Below are 16,294 nucleotides of genomic sequence, written 5' to 3'. Positions count from 1 at the left end.
GTGCTTCCTGTTTTGAAGGATCAACCACCAGTCCAAATAATGTGAGGCAATTTATGCAGCGCCGCTGCTACGTAAGCCACGCGCTGTGCGTGGGCACCAAAACAGCCTAATGATCATCAATCATAATAATCATGATGATTAATTAATTCAATTTAAGATGCAGCACAACTACAATAAGCACTATTACACAATACAAGATATAGTCTACATAATAATAGCTCGAAATAATAAAAGGAGCTCCTTTGGGCGTCAATTGTAACAATTACCTCCTTGGCTGCTCGCACACACACATGCGCGGAAATGAGGTACTCTTTTTAGCAGGTCAGAAATGTGTTACTGTGTTCATACTGTTGACCTGGGATGCATGCAATAAAAGTACCTAGTTTTTGTATATCATCATACTGAGAGACGCTGCCATGTAGTGGTTTGTGCCTGTCCTGAAGCCAGCCCGGTAACGCTGCTGCAACAAGCTCAGGAAGACTGGCCCCAAAAAGGCAACAGGAGTCTGGGGCAGAGAAGAGAAAAAAGAAGAAACTGCGGGAAGACGCTCGTGCATCGACTGGAAAATTTGCTTAAACCGTGTAGCCTGCGCATGCATAACATCAACGCTGGAGACATCTGAGCCAGTTAGCCAACGTTGTTAGCAAGATAAAGATCGTATAGACTTTAAGGCAGGTACTGGCCAGGCAAACCGAGCAAAATCCCGGTCACCTGTGGGCGTCCGTACATATATATATATATATATATATATATATATATATATATATATATAATACTCAAGCTTGAAAAATACCATGGGCTGAAGGAGGAGCCAGAAGAGATGTGGAGAGTAAAAGCAACAGTGGAGCACTGGGGGCTGTGACCCCCAAACTGGGAGAGTGGCTCCAGCAGATTCCAGGTACAACATCTGAAGTTTCTGTCCAGAAGAGTGCAGTCCTAGGACCAGCTAAGACACTGCGCAGAACCCTCAAACCAGGCCTCTGGTATAGGACCCGAGCTTGAGGATGACACATGCCACCCCACGGGGTGAGAGGGGGAATTTAAAATAGGATATATATATATATATATATTTATTTATTTATTTTATAGTGTTACCGCTGACCCGGACCTGTTTATTTATTTATTTATTTTTTATTTTACAGGTGGTGATGCTGCAAAACCTCATGAACCAAGGACTGGATAAGCACAACATAGTCCGGTTTGATGAGGCCTTTAAATTAGATACATCATCATGCTGATGTATCATTGAAGACAGAGCTTATTGATTTCGGCTTGGCGATTCCCAGATCAGAAGCCTGGCAGGGAGGTCGGTATCAAGCTCGTTACTGCAGGTGAGTCTCCAAGAAACTTTGCTTTACTATGTTTGCAGCTTTCTGCTCATTTACTTTGCATATTCCTGCATTGAAGTATTATGCATTGACATGTGTTCGAGGCCATTGACATGTGTTCGCTGGTCGTGGTGGCCTTGCTTGGAGTTGTCCTTTTTCCTGGGCGCTGTGACTATGACTCGGTAAGTAATTCACCATCACTGGTCTCTGCTTGCTTTCTGCTGTGTCCCTAATAAATCTGTTACCGCTGCACCAGCCAGACAATCATTTTTGAGAGGTGTCTGTCAGTCACATGTATCCATACATAAGGATGGCAATGCCTCCCTGGAATAAGTATTGAAGAGAAGATTTATGATCACAGCTGCGTATTGCAAAATAACTAGTAACAGTTGAATCAATTTTACAAAGATGGGTGTACTTCAGGGCTGCTGTCTACTTTGCTCCTTCACTCAACAGCTTTGCTCTCTCTCCCCGCTCCCCCCTCTATCCATACCCTCCCTAAAACTTATTTTAGTATTTTGCTTTAAAAATGTTTCAGAAGGGCACTTCAGGACTAAAAAAAAGTTTTTCTGTAAGTGTCTGTATATGGTTAGGTGCTTTATCAGCAGTGGAGTTCATAAATTTGTTCATATGGGGGAATAGCACTGAATAACAGAGAAGGACTCTGTAATGTCAAGTCTTGTGATCCAGCCTTGTGATTAGTTACATATTATATTTTGTATTCATATTAATGACATAAATAGTCCCTATCATGTCCATTTAACAACTTAATAAATTAACCGCAGAATACAGGTGCAAATATAAGATATATAGTCACACAAATGACCAGGGAAGTAGTATTTCAGCTGCTAAGTCAACCCCTCTATAGCAGCTGCATTTTCCCCTCAAGGGATGCGATTTTATTCATCTTTTTTAAAATCTTTAAAAGACTACCCACATCCAGACAGCTTTGATATCAGATGGCTTAGTGTTAAACATCTATCCTTGTAAAACTATCCTTGTAAAACTCTCCATTTCTGATTCTGATTGACATTTTTTTACTTTGATGCTCAAAACATGGTACATCGTTTCATAGAATGACAAAAAACTAAGGGAACATGGAAACAAACAAAAATGCCAGAGCAGTCATATATTTATTTTAAAGTAACTTATGCCTTGGTTATTGGGCACATCATATGCCTGTGAAATGTTTTATTCTGCTTTATTTCCAAACAGTCAGATTAGTATCCTCCCATTTGGATATGTATGTGCTGAAGCTAAATATCACAGACAAAACTGCTGTCCATTTTCTGCCACATCTTGTATCTTCTTCGAATTGCACAAACCAAGAGTGCATCACTCAGCTAAATGTCCATACAATTTATTGGAAGGTTGGTTTATTTGCGCAGCAACATAAGGATCAACCAATAAAAGTCACTGAGGAATCTTTGGTTGAACTTAGTCGACTAAGATCAGTGACTAAACTTGAAGATGGTGGAAAATATCTTGTTGTGAAGATACTGGACCTGTTCCTCCTGAGTTCTCAGCTTCTCAAATTCAAAGTAAGGGATCTGGAAGAGAAAAGGAGCAAAGATCTTGTTGGGCATTTTATTGACAACCAACTTTTCCTTGGATATCATGCATTGATGAGTAAACCTGTCAATATGTCAATGTTACTGACTGATGTTTCTTACAGTAGAGCTCATTAAAAAGTCACAAAACCACTTCAACCAGATATAAATGCAAGTTAGCTGAAACATATTGGATAACTAGTAAACTTCAGAGTTTACCAAGACAAAGTGGCAAATTAGCAAAGCTGTGGGGCCTAAATGCAATGATCTAGTTTTACAACAAATCAGTTCACAATGTCAACAAATTTTCTCAAGCATACCTGCACCAACTCATAGCCCATCCTGCGGAGGTGTCTCCTTTTAGTGGCTTCCTTCCCCAGCAGGTGCTGTGTGTTCCTGCAGAAACGGTTTTGACCATCCAAACACAGTACCATCCTACACGTGGACAAGACATAAAGGAAAAGTTCAAATAATCACTTAAGTGCAAATTTCATGGTGTGCCAGTCTGATATTTATATTTACGTACATTTGGATGAGAATTTCACATACCTATACTTTCTCACCCACTATTTACATTTTGAAGAAAATCTAACTGCACCTGCCACAGCACTGCAGAATGTGGGTCTTACCTTCTGTAAGTGTGATCCCACTGAGACAGAGGCAAAACACATCCCGTCTCATCCAGGCATATTTCCACATCTGGACAGGAAAGTGAAAAAAACCCAACATGGTGTCTGTGAGTACAGCAGGAGTAACAAGGTGCAATACAACGTGGAGTTTCGGTTAACCGCTGACTAAATGAGCCACATGGTTGATTCTTATTGGATTTTGAAGACATACACATAAAATGTTCCAATAATATGTTCTTGGCAAATAAAGTCGATATTGATTTTATGTACCTTAACCTTTGCTTCAGTGGTTGCATTAAACTGATATTTCCCCAGTTTGATCATATAGTTGTGTATATTTGTATGGCTATTTCTTACCTATAGTATATCCACTGTGAGTAATGATTCTGGTGGAGTAAAACTTCCCCCCCAGCAGCTGTGTAAGTGGCCCTTTGACCTCTTTGTACAAGAGACTCTCCATTGGTATCTCAAAGGCCTGGTCCACAGAGGAAAACCTCTTCACATGGAGGAAGTAGGGCAGTCTGGGACCCTGATGACGAAGACATTAAGGAGAATTCATTACTGTTATCAATCATTCTTCTATAATCAAAATGAAAACACATTGCTTACCCTAAATTTACTTGGGCAACTACTGTAAATACTCTGGCACTCAGTGAATAAGCACTATTTAAACTTTGAAAACTCCAAAACGTATTAGATTGTGTGATGCTCACCCAGTAGTAAGTGCACTCTAATGAGGTGGAGAGATGGAGCTGTGTCAGTTGTCCCAGTGCCTTTGTGTCCAGTGGCTCCCCCTGTGCTGTAGGACAGACAAGGACAGCTTACATCACAGACATTACATAGCCTATTACACATACTGTATATTACATACACTGAGATGTGCTGTGAATGAATAACTTCTGTATGACAGCTTTTCATCTTTGACGAACAGCAAAAAATACTACACAATCTTTTATGCACAGTTCTATATGTGGAGTGACACACCTGTCAACAATCACACAATGTAATGCAATCCTATACAAGTGTCCTGTCATAAAGTCTACTTTTAATAATGCCTATAATGGTCACTTTTTTTGACACATAGAGGTTTTAACATAGAGATCAACAAAAACATAAACTTTGCAAAGACAGAATTTACGCTGTGCCTCTTTATTTAAGCAACAAGCAGCGAAGGACACGACTGACCCTGACACTATTCAACTTAACTATGCGTGCATCCTTTCTGAATCCTCCTCAGACCGGAAATAAAGAAACACCTCATGAATGGACAGTGAGACCAACTGTCTCTCTACCTCTCTTCTCTCCCCGTAAGCAGCCTTATGTATACTGCACATACCTTGCAGCCTCTGTAGGAAGTACGGGCTGAAGACTTTGGACATGTAGTTGAGTGGGAAGCGTTCCAGGTGGATGCAGGCGTGCAACACCTCTATCAGGGAGCGAGGCTGGAACTGGGAAAACCTTGTCGACAAAATGCTCTCCAGCTTCTTAAACATCTGACTGGAGCACTTAGGAGTAAATGAGAGAATAATTAGAACATCATTTTTACTAATAATGAAGTATGGTGTAGTATTGGTACTCCTACTTTAAGAAATGATCTGAACTTTTGGAAGGGGTAATAACAAATTTAGGGTCAAGGACTGTCCAGATTAGTAATATAGTTCTTAAGTTAAAAATGTCCTTTGATTTTTCTAAAACTAAAAGATTATCCCTCAATTATTTCAATATGCTAAACTCACTACTCATTCCATTTCATAGTCTTTTGATTTATATACAGTATTACAACATTATAAACAGGCCTCACCTGTGGCAGATAGTTGAGTCTCCCCATGGCAACAATCTGTTTGGCTATCTGAAGGGTGGTGTGCCTCTCAGCATGGCATACAAAGTTTTCAGCCGCGGCCTCGAAGATTGGCTCAGAGCGGCACTTCATTTGCAGACAGTACTCCATGACGGTGCTGATCAGCTCCGGATCACACTTCCCCAGCCTCCCTGACACACACAGCACAGAACTTCAGGATTAACTTAAAAATGTTCCCATGCTCACATAGTTGCCACCGTACAGCACAAACATCCTTGTGACTAAAAATAGACAAGGCATAAAGAATCCAGTTTATCCGGACAAGTTTCCCTAAACCCAGTTGAGGAAACCACACCTGGTAGGTGTTTCTCCATAGCAGCCAGGAGCTCTTCATCATGCTGTCCCAGATTCATCAGCGCAGAGAGCACCTTAATTACTGCATTGTCACTAAAAGCTTTAAAGACCCGCGATGCTCTGTGACTCAGCCTCAGCACCAGGGAAATGGCCTGTGAAACAAATATCAGTGTTAATGTCCCAGGCTCTGATAATACTTTACATAGCGGGACAGATCTATACCATTACATTTGTTTTGTTCTAAACTTGTCAGTGTAAAAAATCTAATTACAGGGTGGTGCTTCAAGAGACAGAAAAACATTCATAGTGTCCCTTAAGAGACCTACTGCACAGAACCTTAACAAGTGTGAAATCTCATTCTACATCACAAATCAAAGACAAGCTGAGGAGTGGCTGCTCTACCTACCTGTCTCTGCTGTAACGTCAACAGGGACTGCAGTATATCGCTGACTTGACTAGCTTTCAGCCGGTGAACCAGCCTCTGTGTGTGTCTGTGCAAAGTGGACAGCATGAATGCCTGCTGCTGGCTGGCAGGATCGTAACACAGAGCCAGCAGGGAGTAGACTCTGGCAGCCTCGCTGGGAGAGACCACATCCTCTTCTAAAGTAGCACCTATAGAGTCCAGGACCTTTGTCACCATGGCTGACTGGCGGCCTTCCAGGGCGTGTGCCATCTCACCCAGGTGGCAGAGCTGTGCCACCCCGATGTCCCTGTTGGAGACGAGCTCCAGGGACTCATTTATCAGTCTGAGGACTAGAGGGCTGTGGACCTCCAAGCCAAATTCAACACATGCTCCAAGTAAAGTGGCCAGTCCCTCTGCCCTGTCATTGCTGGAGAAGTCTGCCAGTCTGGAGCACAGCTCGGGGATCACCTCCCCTTCAAACAGAGACTGGATATTGACTGGTGCAGCTGCATTGCTCTGTGGTTTGGTGTATGGGCTGTATGGAGAGATGTGTGGGGCTGGTCTTGCATGTGGCATGCGTCTGCCAAGCTGGTACATGGTCAGTTCATCCTCTCTTTTCCCTGGTATGGGCACCGGGGTAGGGAGAGGGGCTGCACTCACCTGCTGGACCACTGCTGTGTTGACGTTCGTACCATGGAAAGTACGCACACCGGTTACGCACGGTTGTTGCGCAACTACAATTTTGCTGGCAAAATCCACATTAGAGCATCTGCCCACTGGACTGCAAAGAAGTAGACCATGATTTAGAGGAAAACAAGCCGAGGTCTGCTGACACGCCGCTCTGACAGACGAGGAGATACAGGCGATGGACTTCATTGTTGTCTCAGTGATGTAACAGCCGTTTCTTGGTGTCTCAGAACACCATATAGACAGTCCCTGTCAGTGCATTTCCATGCTTTTACACACAGGGCTTAACTTTGTGATTTCAACGGACAAGCTGAAGAAAGAGAAACATAAAATACTTTAACAAAGAAACAGATACACAAGGTAACTGTCAACTTTAAAATGAATAGGCTATAGCGGATTTGTTCTTCCATGGTTTTACACTTTGGTGTGAATGAAACTTAAATCAAATCTCTGCGCTAAGCAGCTTAACACTGTCTTTAGGACTGCAGACGACTTACCTTCAGCGGGACAGGAGTATCATGGAGAGTGGGTGCGACATGTTACAGAACTCGCCTTCAGCGTTTGGTAATAGGTTGTGTAAGATTCCATGTGTTTACACGTGCTGCCATTCTGTGGTCAAACCGTATACTGCAGGCTGGCTGCGCATATGCACTCACGTGCTTTTTGACTGGCCGAGCCGTGCCACTCCGGACTGGCGAGGAGGAAGTGCAGGAAAGACTACAGTCCAGATGTGGCCACATACGATCTTGTCACAGGCCTATCATCTTCATTAAACAGCACTAAATCGTTAATGTCATAACTTTAGTGACATCGCTCTCCAAAAAAGTGAATTCATATGATGCATTAAATAAATAAATAAAACAATAACAATTAAAAAGTCTCTTAAATGAATCAAATCAATTGGATTTCAGGAATATAGCTCAATATTTATTTATTGACCTAAAAGTAGTAAAAGTCTAAAAATACTGGAATCAACCTATAAAATATCCATCAGTTGTTCCTTTCTTTTAATGGTTAATAAATCATACAAATGCTTGATAGATCAGTTATAGTATAATCCGTTAATAAGAACAACATCTTGGGTTGCAAGGTTGTGACATTCCCTAATATTTATCATTTATGTTTGGTAATAATACGGTTATTAATGTTGGTAATTCATTAATAAATACTTGTGTTTTTCACATTTCCAAATAAGCCAAAGGTCTGCAGTTCTGAGTGTTAATAAGTTGCTATCCATTAGCGAGTCTTCCTTATGAATGAAGGATAAACACCTGCCAGAGGACTTTTCACAATCTGGCAGCCAAGTAGTTGTTCATAATAATAGCTCAAAACTGATCTATAAAGTATTTGATAAAGCCATTAGTTCCAACTTACAAACCCTTCATGAAGAGTGACCTCATGAAAGAGGCACCATGACCTTTAAGCTACTCTTCAAATAGCCATTCAAAACACACTAAAGACTTTTTTCCTCTGTAAAAATAAAATACACTCAAAAGAAAACTGCACAACTGTTAGCATCTAAACAGTTTGATTAACCTGACCTTTTCAGTTTATTTAAATTATTCAGATTTTCATTGATACAAAGGCTTATATATTTTTTTGAATGTGTAGTCACTTGGATTTGTGTTATTTCCTTTAAAGAGTGAATCATAATTTGCTTAATAGCATTACTGACTTCAACTTCATCTTCCCCCTCCTGGTCTTGTAGGCAGTGCCCATTAACAGCTTTTATCAATTGCCACAAGATGGTGCTATATACAAACAAACTGACTTGCCACATAGTTCACATTGCCTCAAGTCACAGCTGAGCTTAATTTTATCCACATTTAACGGGGAAACAGGCTGTTAGTGGGCATGTTACAGTAACAGCAGAGAACCTATATTCAACATGAGTCAGAAAGATCTCCATCCAATACAGAGCACCATAATGGAATCACATAAGCTGGAAATTCTATCATTTGTCAAACAAATGACAAATCACTACTTTTTATTCAGTGATACACAGCTTTTGCTGTGATATGCACTGTGTCTGAAATCAGTTCAAATGCAGAGTTTGCTTTTACATTGTTTAGGTTTTTTCTTGTGTTAATTATTGAGGTTGTACTTGGGCTGATCTGTTTGGAATCAAGGTCGCAGTTAATTCATTGAAGCGCATCACTCTTCGTGAAATGGAGCCCTCTGTTGTTCTTCAAACACAGAAACGCAGGCCCTAAAAAGGAGGGATTTTTATGATGAGGATAGATTCTGATATTAGAGTTTAAGAAGGTCAATACCGGAATGTGCTTCTGTTAGAAAAGCTATGTGTCTGTGTTGAGTGCTCTGTGTTTATGTGTGTGACTTGTGAGACACAGAGTTCTGTATGAAAGCTGATCCAAAAGTAATCTGCACCCCATATCTCCAAGACAATCTGTGTGGGTGTGTGTTTGTGTGTCTGTCTGTGTGTGTGTTACCCATCTGGCTGGTTCTCTTCATATCTCTTTGCAACACCACAAGCCCTCTGGACACGAGTTGGACAAAGAAGAAAGAGTAAAAAGACCTGGAGCTTTCAAATGGTGAGCAGGGCAGACTAGATAAGATCTGTTATAATAAAGTTACTGTTCTGCCGGTAATGCTGATGAATCACACCGAATAGTCACTCTGGCTGTGTGTCTCTGTGTGTGTGCTGAGTGAGGGAAGTGGAAGAGTGAGTAAAAATTATGTCAGCTTTCGTTTCGTGAGAAAATACATTTGTGTTGCAGTAGTCAATAGTTAAACAGGCAGCATAATTTCTTCAATCAGAAATACATTTTTACAAGCAATGCAAACTCAAACAATACCTTTCTCGAGCTAAATCAACCCATTTCATCATCATAAATCATAATCATTTCACTAAGTACCTACTGTATGTTCCAGCTTGTTGTGACAGAAATGCACTTTTGAATTTACAAACACTAGACATTTAAACAAATATTATAAAGATAAAAAGAACTTCCTTGTGCTAGTGTTGGAAACTTACAAAATGTTGAAAAACTTGGCAGAAGATGTCAAATTAGTTCTCTTGCCTCACGTCACCGATGTTGTTGAAGCTTAACGCTGGTGGACCATGTTAAGCTTCAGTTCAAATTCTAAAAACATCACAGCATCTAATAAATAAAGGAGTTATTAGGTTTTCACACAGTCAGCACTTCCCATGTTCCCAGCAGCTCTGATTCTGTTTAAAAAAGGCTTATTAACTGCTGAAGGGTTGATGTCTTAACCTGTAAAATCACTGAATTTGTAAAGGCTTTTACTTACTTACTCATTTATCTGCATTCAAAACTTTACTCATGCAAAATGTACTTAAAGTATCAAAAGTAAAATTACTCATGATGAAGCAGAATGGCCAGTCTTGCTGTGAGGCGACAGTGGTGACGAGAGGGAGCTAATTTTGCTACTTTTTTATATACTGTTGGGTAGTTTAATCTGTTATAATGCATCATATTTTATTAACTGATAATAGGTTTTGAATGTAAACCTTAAAGGTGCCCAGTGGTTTGCGTCAACAAAGTTTCTGTTAACATTCAGTGTTACCAGTATTAGTGTCTCTAAACTCATCGTGTGTATCGTTGAAGTCTAACAACTTGAATGCAAATGGTCATAAAACATTTCGCAAAGCCTGTTTTTTTTTTTAAACCTGCATTGTTTACAGCCATATTTGCTAGCTTGCGTTTTTTTTTCTTCCCTGCCTTTACTGGCACATTGCTGCATTTCTTGGCACATTACTGCCACCTGTAGATCAGTGGAATAGCATGAATCCATTGGCAGAATGTCCTTGTGTACGATGCATGATAACAAACAAAACAGGGGCCCACTCTTAAAAACATTGCTCCATAGCAGTCAAAATCTTCATAGGGCACCTTTAATCGGCAAAGTAACTAGTAACTATAGCTGTCATATAATTTCCCTCTGAAATGTAATGGAATTAAAGTATACAGTATATAGAGTAAAGCACTCAAGAAAGTATCTCAATGTTGTTCTTCTCAACTTTACTCACACTTCTTGAGTAAATGTAGCTAGTTACATTCCACCATTGCTGCTGGGTACAATTCACTATTAACTCTATCAAAGCTATGTGAAGAAAGCTCAAGCACTTTTATGTAGCTAGAATTTATCTTGTAAATGTGTCTTGAGAACTAAGAATGTAAAAGTGTTTCCAGTCTTATGTTTTGAATTTGGCTTTTTCTTTATAGTTCTGCCTTTAAAGCAATGGAATAATCCTCTAAAAAGAGGTTACAAGAAATGCATTTATAAAAGCAATTGAATAAAACTTTGCCAAACTTGAGGGCAAGACTTGAGGGCCAAGCACAGACACCATGTAGTTATGTGTTTTCTTCTCTACTCTCTGCTTGTGTACAAATATGGTACTGCAGGAGGAGATTCTGTCAGAGATCCCTTGAACAATCCAAATTCCTCTGGCAATTCAAGTGATGTAAATTAGACCTTAGTAGACCAGATCTGTACCTGGTTCTTTGGAACCTTAAAGTTTAACTCCTTATCTTCATCTCTATGTAAAGTAACATTTTATTCTTCTAGATAACTGGTCAGCTGGTCTATTCCAAGTGTCTGCAGATTGTTATGATCCAAATAATGTGTGTCCAATTATGATAGGGTCACTGAGCCAACATTGGGCCAACCCTATTAGAGACAAAAAACAGGATATATCTGAATCACACCAAACGATGTAGCTTTTGTTGACAGATTGCAGCCGTTCTCAGTGAGAGGCAGTTGCCTGGAACAGGGTTTACTTTCATTACTTGCTGTAACAAGACCATAATTTTGCATAACCTCAGTTCCTTCCTCTCCGAAAACAGACTTTCTGCTTCTGGACATGTAAAATCATGTGGCAGCGGGAGGTATCAATATTTTATAATACAACCCCTCTCACACTTTCAGTATGTATGTGTGTGTGTATGTGTGTGCCAGTTATGAAGGAATTTCATGAACATGCCTTTCTCCTGGGGATTCCAGGGAAGACTGTGGTTCGTTTAAAAAAAAAAAAGGTTAGGGCCGTCATGTGTTTCTGATTTAGATCTAATTCAAGTTTGTCATATAAAATATTAGCTCCGGTGGGATTTCTAATCATTTTCAATCATAACTGCCCGGGAATGTGTTTTGTGGACTTTACAGTGTGGGCGAGGCATTTTTCTATGGAAACAATAGGGTGCACGTGTGGCACAGAGAAAGAAAGAAAGGAAAAAAGAGAAGGAGGGTGAAAGAGAATCACATCCAGAGATAGGTGGTGCATTCTGGCAGACAGTAGGAATCCATTTCACGCCCAGATGAAAGCAGTGTGAGAGGGGGAATGTGTGTGTAGCCTGTGTATGATAGGTGTGGCAGGACAGGGGTTAGGCCTGTTAGCTTTTCCTAGGTGGAGGAGGGAGGGAGGAAACACTTCATAACCCGGACCAATGCTCTTTCAGTTCAATCAGTGACAAGCCCAAGGGGAAACCACAAGTTATTGCAACTGATTGTTTATTTAGTATTTTTTTCTGTACAGATAAGCCCTTTCATACGAGATTGTCCAATACGGTATGACACAGTTTACAGTATAATACAATATTACAGTACAGTACAGTAATATTTTATAAAGATCCACTGTGACTTGTGTGACATGAAAGTGGATTGGACATATTTCTGTTGTGCAGGCTGGGTTCAGAATCAGGGTGCAGATAGTTTAGGTCCTATATCCACTCTGATTTTTGGTAAACATGAGAGTCCATGCTAGCAGCTCAGCGAGGCTGAACTCAGGCACAGTGGTGGTTTGAGCTATATGCTAATGCTAATATGACAATGCTAACATGCTGATGTTTAGCAGGTATAATATTTACCATGTTCACCATCTTAGTTTAACATGCTAATTTGCAAATTAGCTTACAGCTGAGTCTGATGGGAATGTCATTGGTTTTGTGAGTATTTTGTCATAAACAAAAGTATCTGACACGTTAAAATTGTGACCTGATGGAAAATTCAGGGGATCACAAAGAGTGTACCAAATTTCAGACATTTCACTCAAACCCAAAAGTGTCAAGCTTACGATGGCGCTAGAGGAAAAGTCAGGGGATCACCAAAGTCATCACTGGGGCCATGAATGTCTGTTCAAAATTTCATAGCAATACATCCAACACATCCAACATCCACAAGTAAATCCCTGTTTCACCCCTGACATTCTTTTCTTTCTCTAATACACAATATCATATATTTCAGCCCTGTCGTTCTTCTCTTCTTCTCCAACACAACATCTTACAGAACAAAAATAACGCTATAAGTTAAATGTAATAACTGAAAAATGCACTTTTGGCAGCTCCTAGTGAAGCTCCTGTATCTATCAGGGCGTTCTCCTTTACAATGCTGAAGTCCCTACAGATGTATTAGACATGCTGGAAGGACATGTCACATATCTCTACTATGAGCTATGTGATTAAGATGAAACAGTCAGGGAATAAACAACTAAGGGGACTCCAGTTGATCACAAAGCTGTTTAAGGTCAACATGGCGTCATGGGAAGGGAGAGAGGGAGAGATGGAAGGAGGGAGGGTACACTTAAACCAGAGAACTCTGGTTCCAGCTCCTGTGTTGGCTAGCATTTGCCCTGCTGAAGTGTCTTTGAGCAGGACACTGAATCTCCTGCTCTGAGAGCTGTTGTTGCGAACAGGCAGAGAGGAGCCAGAGAAACACTTAAAGCCACTGGTTTTAGCCCACTAACCAAAATCGCTTACACTTTTCTGCCAAAGCATCACATATGTTTTTGGACTGGTTTAGTACTGAGCAGGCAGTCATCTGGTTTTTACTCAATTTATTATGAAAACTGTAGTTAAAACCAGCATGAAATTGGTAATTCATTTATTCACACTGAACTTATTCTTTGTCAAACTTGCATCGTAATTGCACAGCAATGCAATTGCAAGCACAGACTATTTTGAAAAATCCATCATTTGGTGTGTTCAAGGAAACTCCCAACATTTGAGAGTCAGCTGCAGAATATCAACCATTTTCATACAAAATTCATATGCATATTGCTTGTCTTTTATTTACAGACAGAATAGCTTCTAAGTGAAAAGCTTTTTGCTTTCAGTTGTACAGGGCATACAATACACAATGTCAAAGTATTAAAACAGTGAAGCTAACATTTTGAGGAGGTCAGCGCAGCTCAGTGACTCTGGCCAAGATTGTGGTGGTGAAGTATGGAGCTGCACACAGACAAGAATTTGAACAATACACATAATGTACAATATGAATCTACTGTATGTGGGCTGATGGCCATCTGGTTAGGGGCTGTGCAGTGTCTCCTCCCAGCAGGCAACCAAAGCTGTGAGCCAAGACCCCAGGCCCAACACCCTGCCGGACTTTGAAATCAGATCTTTATTGTCCATAAAGCCTCAGCCAAGTATGAAGAATCAGCCCTCCCTAACAAAACACACTCCTCCAGCAGAGAGCGGGACAGGACGAGAGAGAAATTGGGGGTGAGTGAGACACAGACAGAGAGAAAGAAATCACGGAAGAAAGAGGGTAAGGTGGTTGACAGATAGATGTGGAGAGAGAACAGCCAGTACAAAGCATAGAACAATGGCCATGCTCACAACTATGCCACAGTTATTTATAGGTCATTGAGAGATAGCTCAATTTTCATAACTTTCTAATTTTGTTGCAGTGGGTCCCAGTTCACATATCAATACAGCACCCTCTCACCACAGTACTGTTTCAGCCACTGCATGCAAATTATTCACCTTGTTTTGACCACATATGAAGTGAGATATGCAAGGGAGAGGATTTTTCTACAGTAAAATACATTCAACTCTTCATTGTTTCTGTAAAGCAATAGAAAACTAAAGGGGCCTGGACACACCTGGAGGAAGAGCAGATACTGCTTACATCACTGCTGAAGAAAACAATAGGGTGGATTCCGAGAAGCCTGATCAAAAGATAACCAGAGGCTGATTTTCCAGCGGGCAAGAGCTGCCATAAATGAAATATGAAAGAAGAAGAATCTGTTCATCTGAGACCAAAGCTATACAGAGAAATCAATGAGCTGGTGACAAGATGCAAAAAGTATCACATTTGAATTTGGTGAAGACTGTGTGGCTCTGTGCTAATGGTGCAAAGGTTTAGACAGAATTAGGCATGTCTCGAAAAGCCGAATTATGTAGTCAGCTGTACAAATATGTTGAATCAAATTATCATCATCTCGGTAATGCAAAAGATCCTGCATTAAGGGTTCTGCCCACTGATTTGTAACACTGCTTGCAAAGGGCTATCATACCTAGAGGTACTAAGGGGATACCTTGGTAAAAATGTGAAATCTGTACCGGTTTACAAATCTCTATCATGTCATGATAGAAATGTCATATTGCCCAACCCTACAGGGAACCCTTGGAGTGCCGTGTGACTGTGAAGCCCTCTGAGATAGAGAGATTTGGGCCAATATATATAAAAATTATTTGACTTTACATAAGTTTCACTCCATCATCGAGCTAACTTGGAAATTCTGCCACAAGCGACTATTAAAGTCAAACTCTGTACAAATTGCATAGCATCTTCTCAATCTACCTCATTTAGCAGGCAGTTTATTGTACTAACTAGCTACTTTAGCTATTAAATTATGACCTTATAAAGATATTTTGGCTAATGTGTTAGCAAACCATTGCACATCCAGCAGAAACAGAGAAGCAATCATTTGGAGTCATGTTCCTGGAGACCTGACGAGTCCCAATATTCACTATCCCAGCTCTGCTTTGATCTCAACAAACTACTGAGAAATATATTTGGGTTTTAAGCTCACTAGATGCATCATGTTCACCAGCTAGTTGCTAACTTTGTCTGCTGTTTGGTGCTGTTTGGTCGTGTACAGTAACAGAGCTTTTTTGGTAAAAACAGCTGCCTGCTGCGACTGGAAACGAGGTTGATGAGAGCAGTGAGAGTAAACCAAAACAATGAGCTGAAAGATGCTAGAACTCCATGTAGAGTTAAAGGGAAATGCAGAGTCAAGTGATAATGGTCTGCAGGATAATCACTGTGAGCGAACCCTCTTACATTACACGTAGTAATTTGATCCAATGTTAATATAAACACAAGAACTGGCAATTTGTGAATCTTTCTGCTTTTTCTGCAATACAATGTATCTGATTCACAATAAATGGCACAGAAGTGTCTGGAAAGCAGCTTAATATCAGTCAAAGTCCATCACTCAAGGTAACTGAACCCAAATGTCAGGATCATGCACATAATTTGTTACCTTCACATGGCCAACTCTGCCTATCAAACAGCAGGAAGCACTCACCATCTTAACTTTCAAGTTATAACCATGAGAATCATACCCGTCACTGCCTTCCACCTGACATGATGTGAATGCTGCATTAGACATAATCTCTTTGGAATGAAACATAGCTTAAGTTATTAGGAGGAAACTCTTTCTACTGAAATGAGGGATTACGCCGTCTCTTTCTACTGAACAAATCCAAAGGAAAACTCAAACTGAAGGACATCAGATGCTTCTCTTTCAGTTAGAAGAAGAGAAGAAGACATCGGGACAA

General features: G+C 40.4%; 1 protein-coding gene and 1 long non-coding RNA gene across 2 annotated transcripts; one reads left to right on the top strand and one right to left on the bottom strand.

The window, feature by feature from the left end:
* Positions 1–888: 888 nt before the first annotated feature.
* LOC122886043 lies at positions 889–1,655 on the top strand. The gene is made up of 3 exons (XR_006380241.1): positions 889–1,026; positions 1,143–1,331; positions 1,433–1,655. It is a non-coding gene; the product is annotated as an uncharacterized LOC122886043 (long non-coding RNA).
* Positions 1,656–2,442: 787 nt separating this feature from the next.
* LOC122886042 (FAST kinase domain-containing protein 3, mitochondrial-like) lies at positions 2,443–7,591 on the bottom strand. Its single transcript, XM_044217909.1, has 10 exons — positions 7,247–7,591; positions 6,066–7,059; positions 5,661–5,811; positions 5,309–5,496; positions 4,844–5,012; positions 4,221–4,306; positions 3,865–4,036; positions 3,508–3,577; positions 3,199–3,313; positions 2,443–2,878 (listed from the first exon to the last, which is right to left on the bottom strand). Exons 2-10 carry the CDS (start codon positions 6,936–6,938, stop codon positions 2,780–2,782), a joined length of 1,923 nt encoding a protein of 640 aa, XP_044073844.1. The 5' UTR covers positions 6,939–7,059; positions 7,247–7,591; the 3' UTR covers positions 2,443–2,779.
* Between the last annotated feature and the right edge of the window lie 8,703 nt (positions 7,592–16,294).

The sequence above is a fragment of the Siniperca chuatsi genome, linkage group LG12, assembly GCF_020085105.1.
Source record: "Siniperca chuatsi isolate FFG_IHB_CAS linkage group LG12, ASM2008510v1, whole genome shotgun sequence".
Taxonomy (NCBI): domain Eukaryota; kingdom Metazoa; phylum Chordata; class Actinopteri; order Centrarchiformes; family Sinipercidae; genus Siniperca; species Siniperca chuatsi.
The sequence above is the reverse complement of the archived record's forward strand: the minus strand, read 5'-3'. Positions and strand labels throughout refer to the sequence as shown.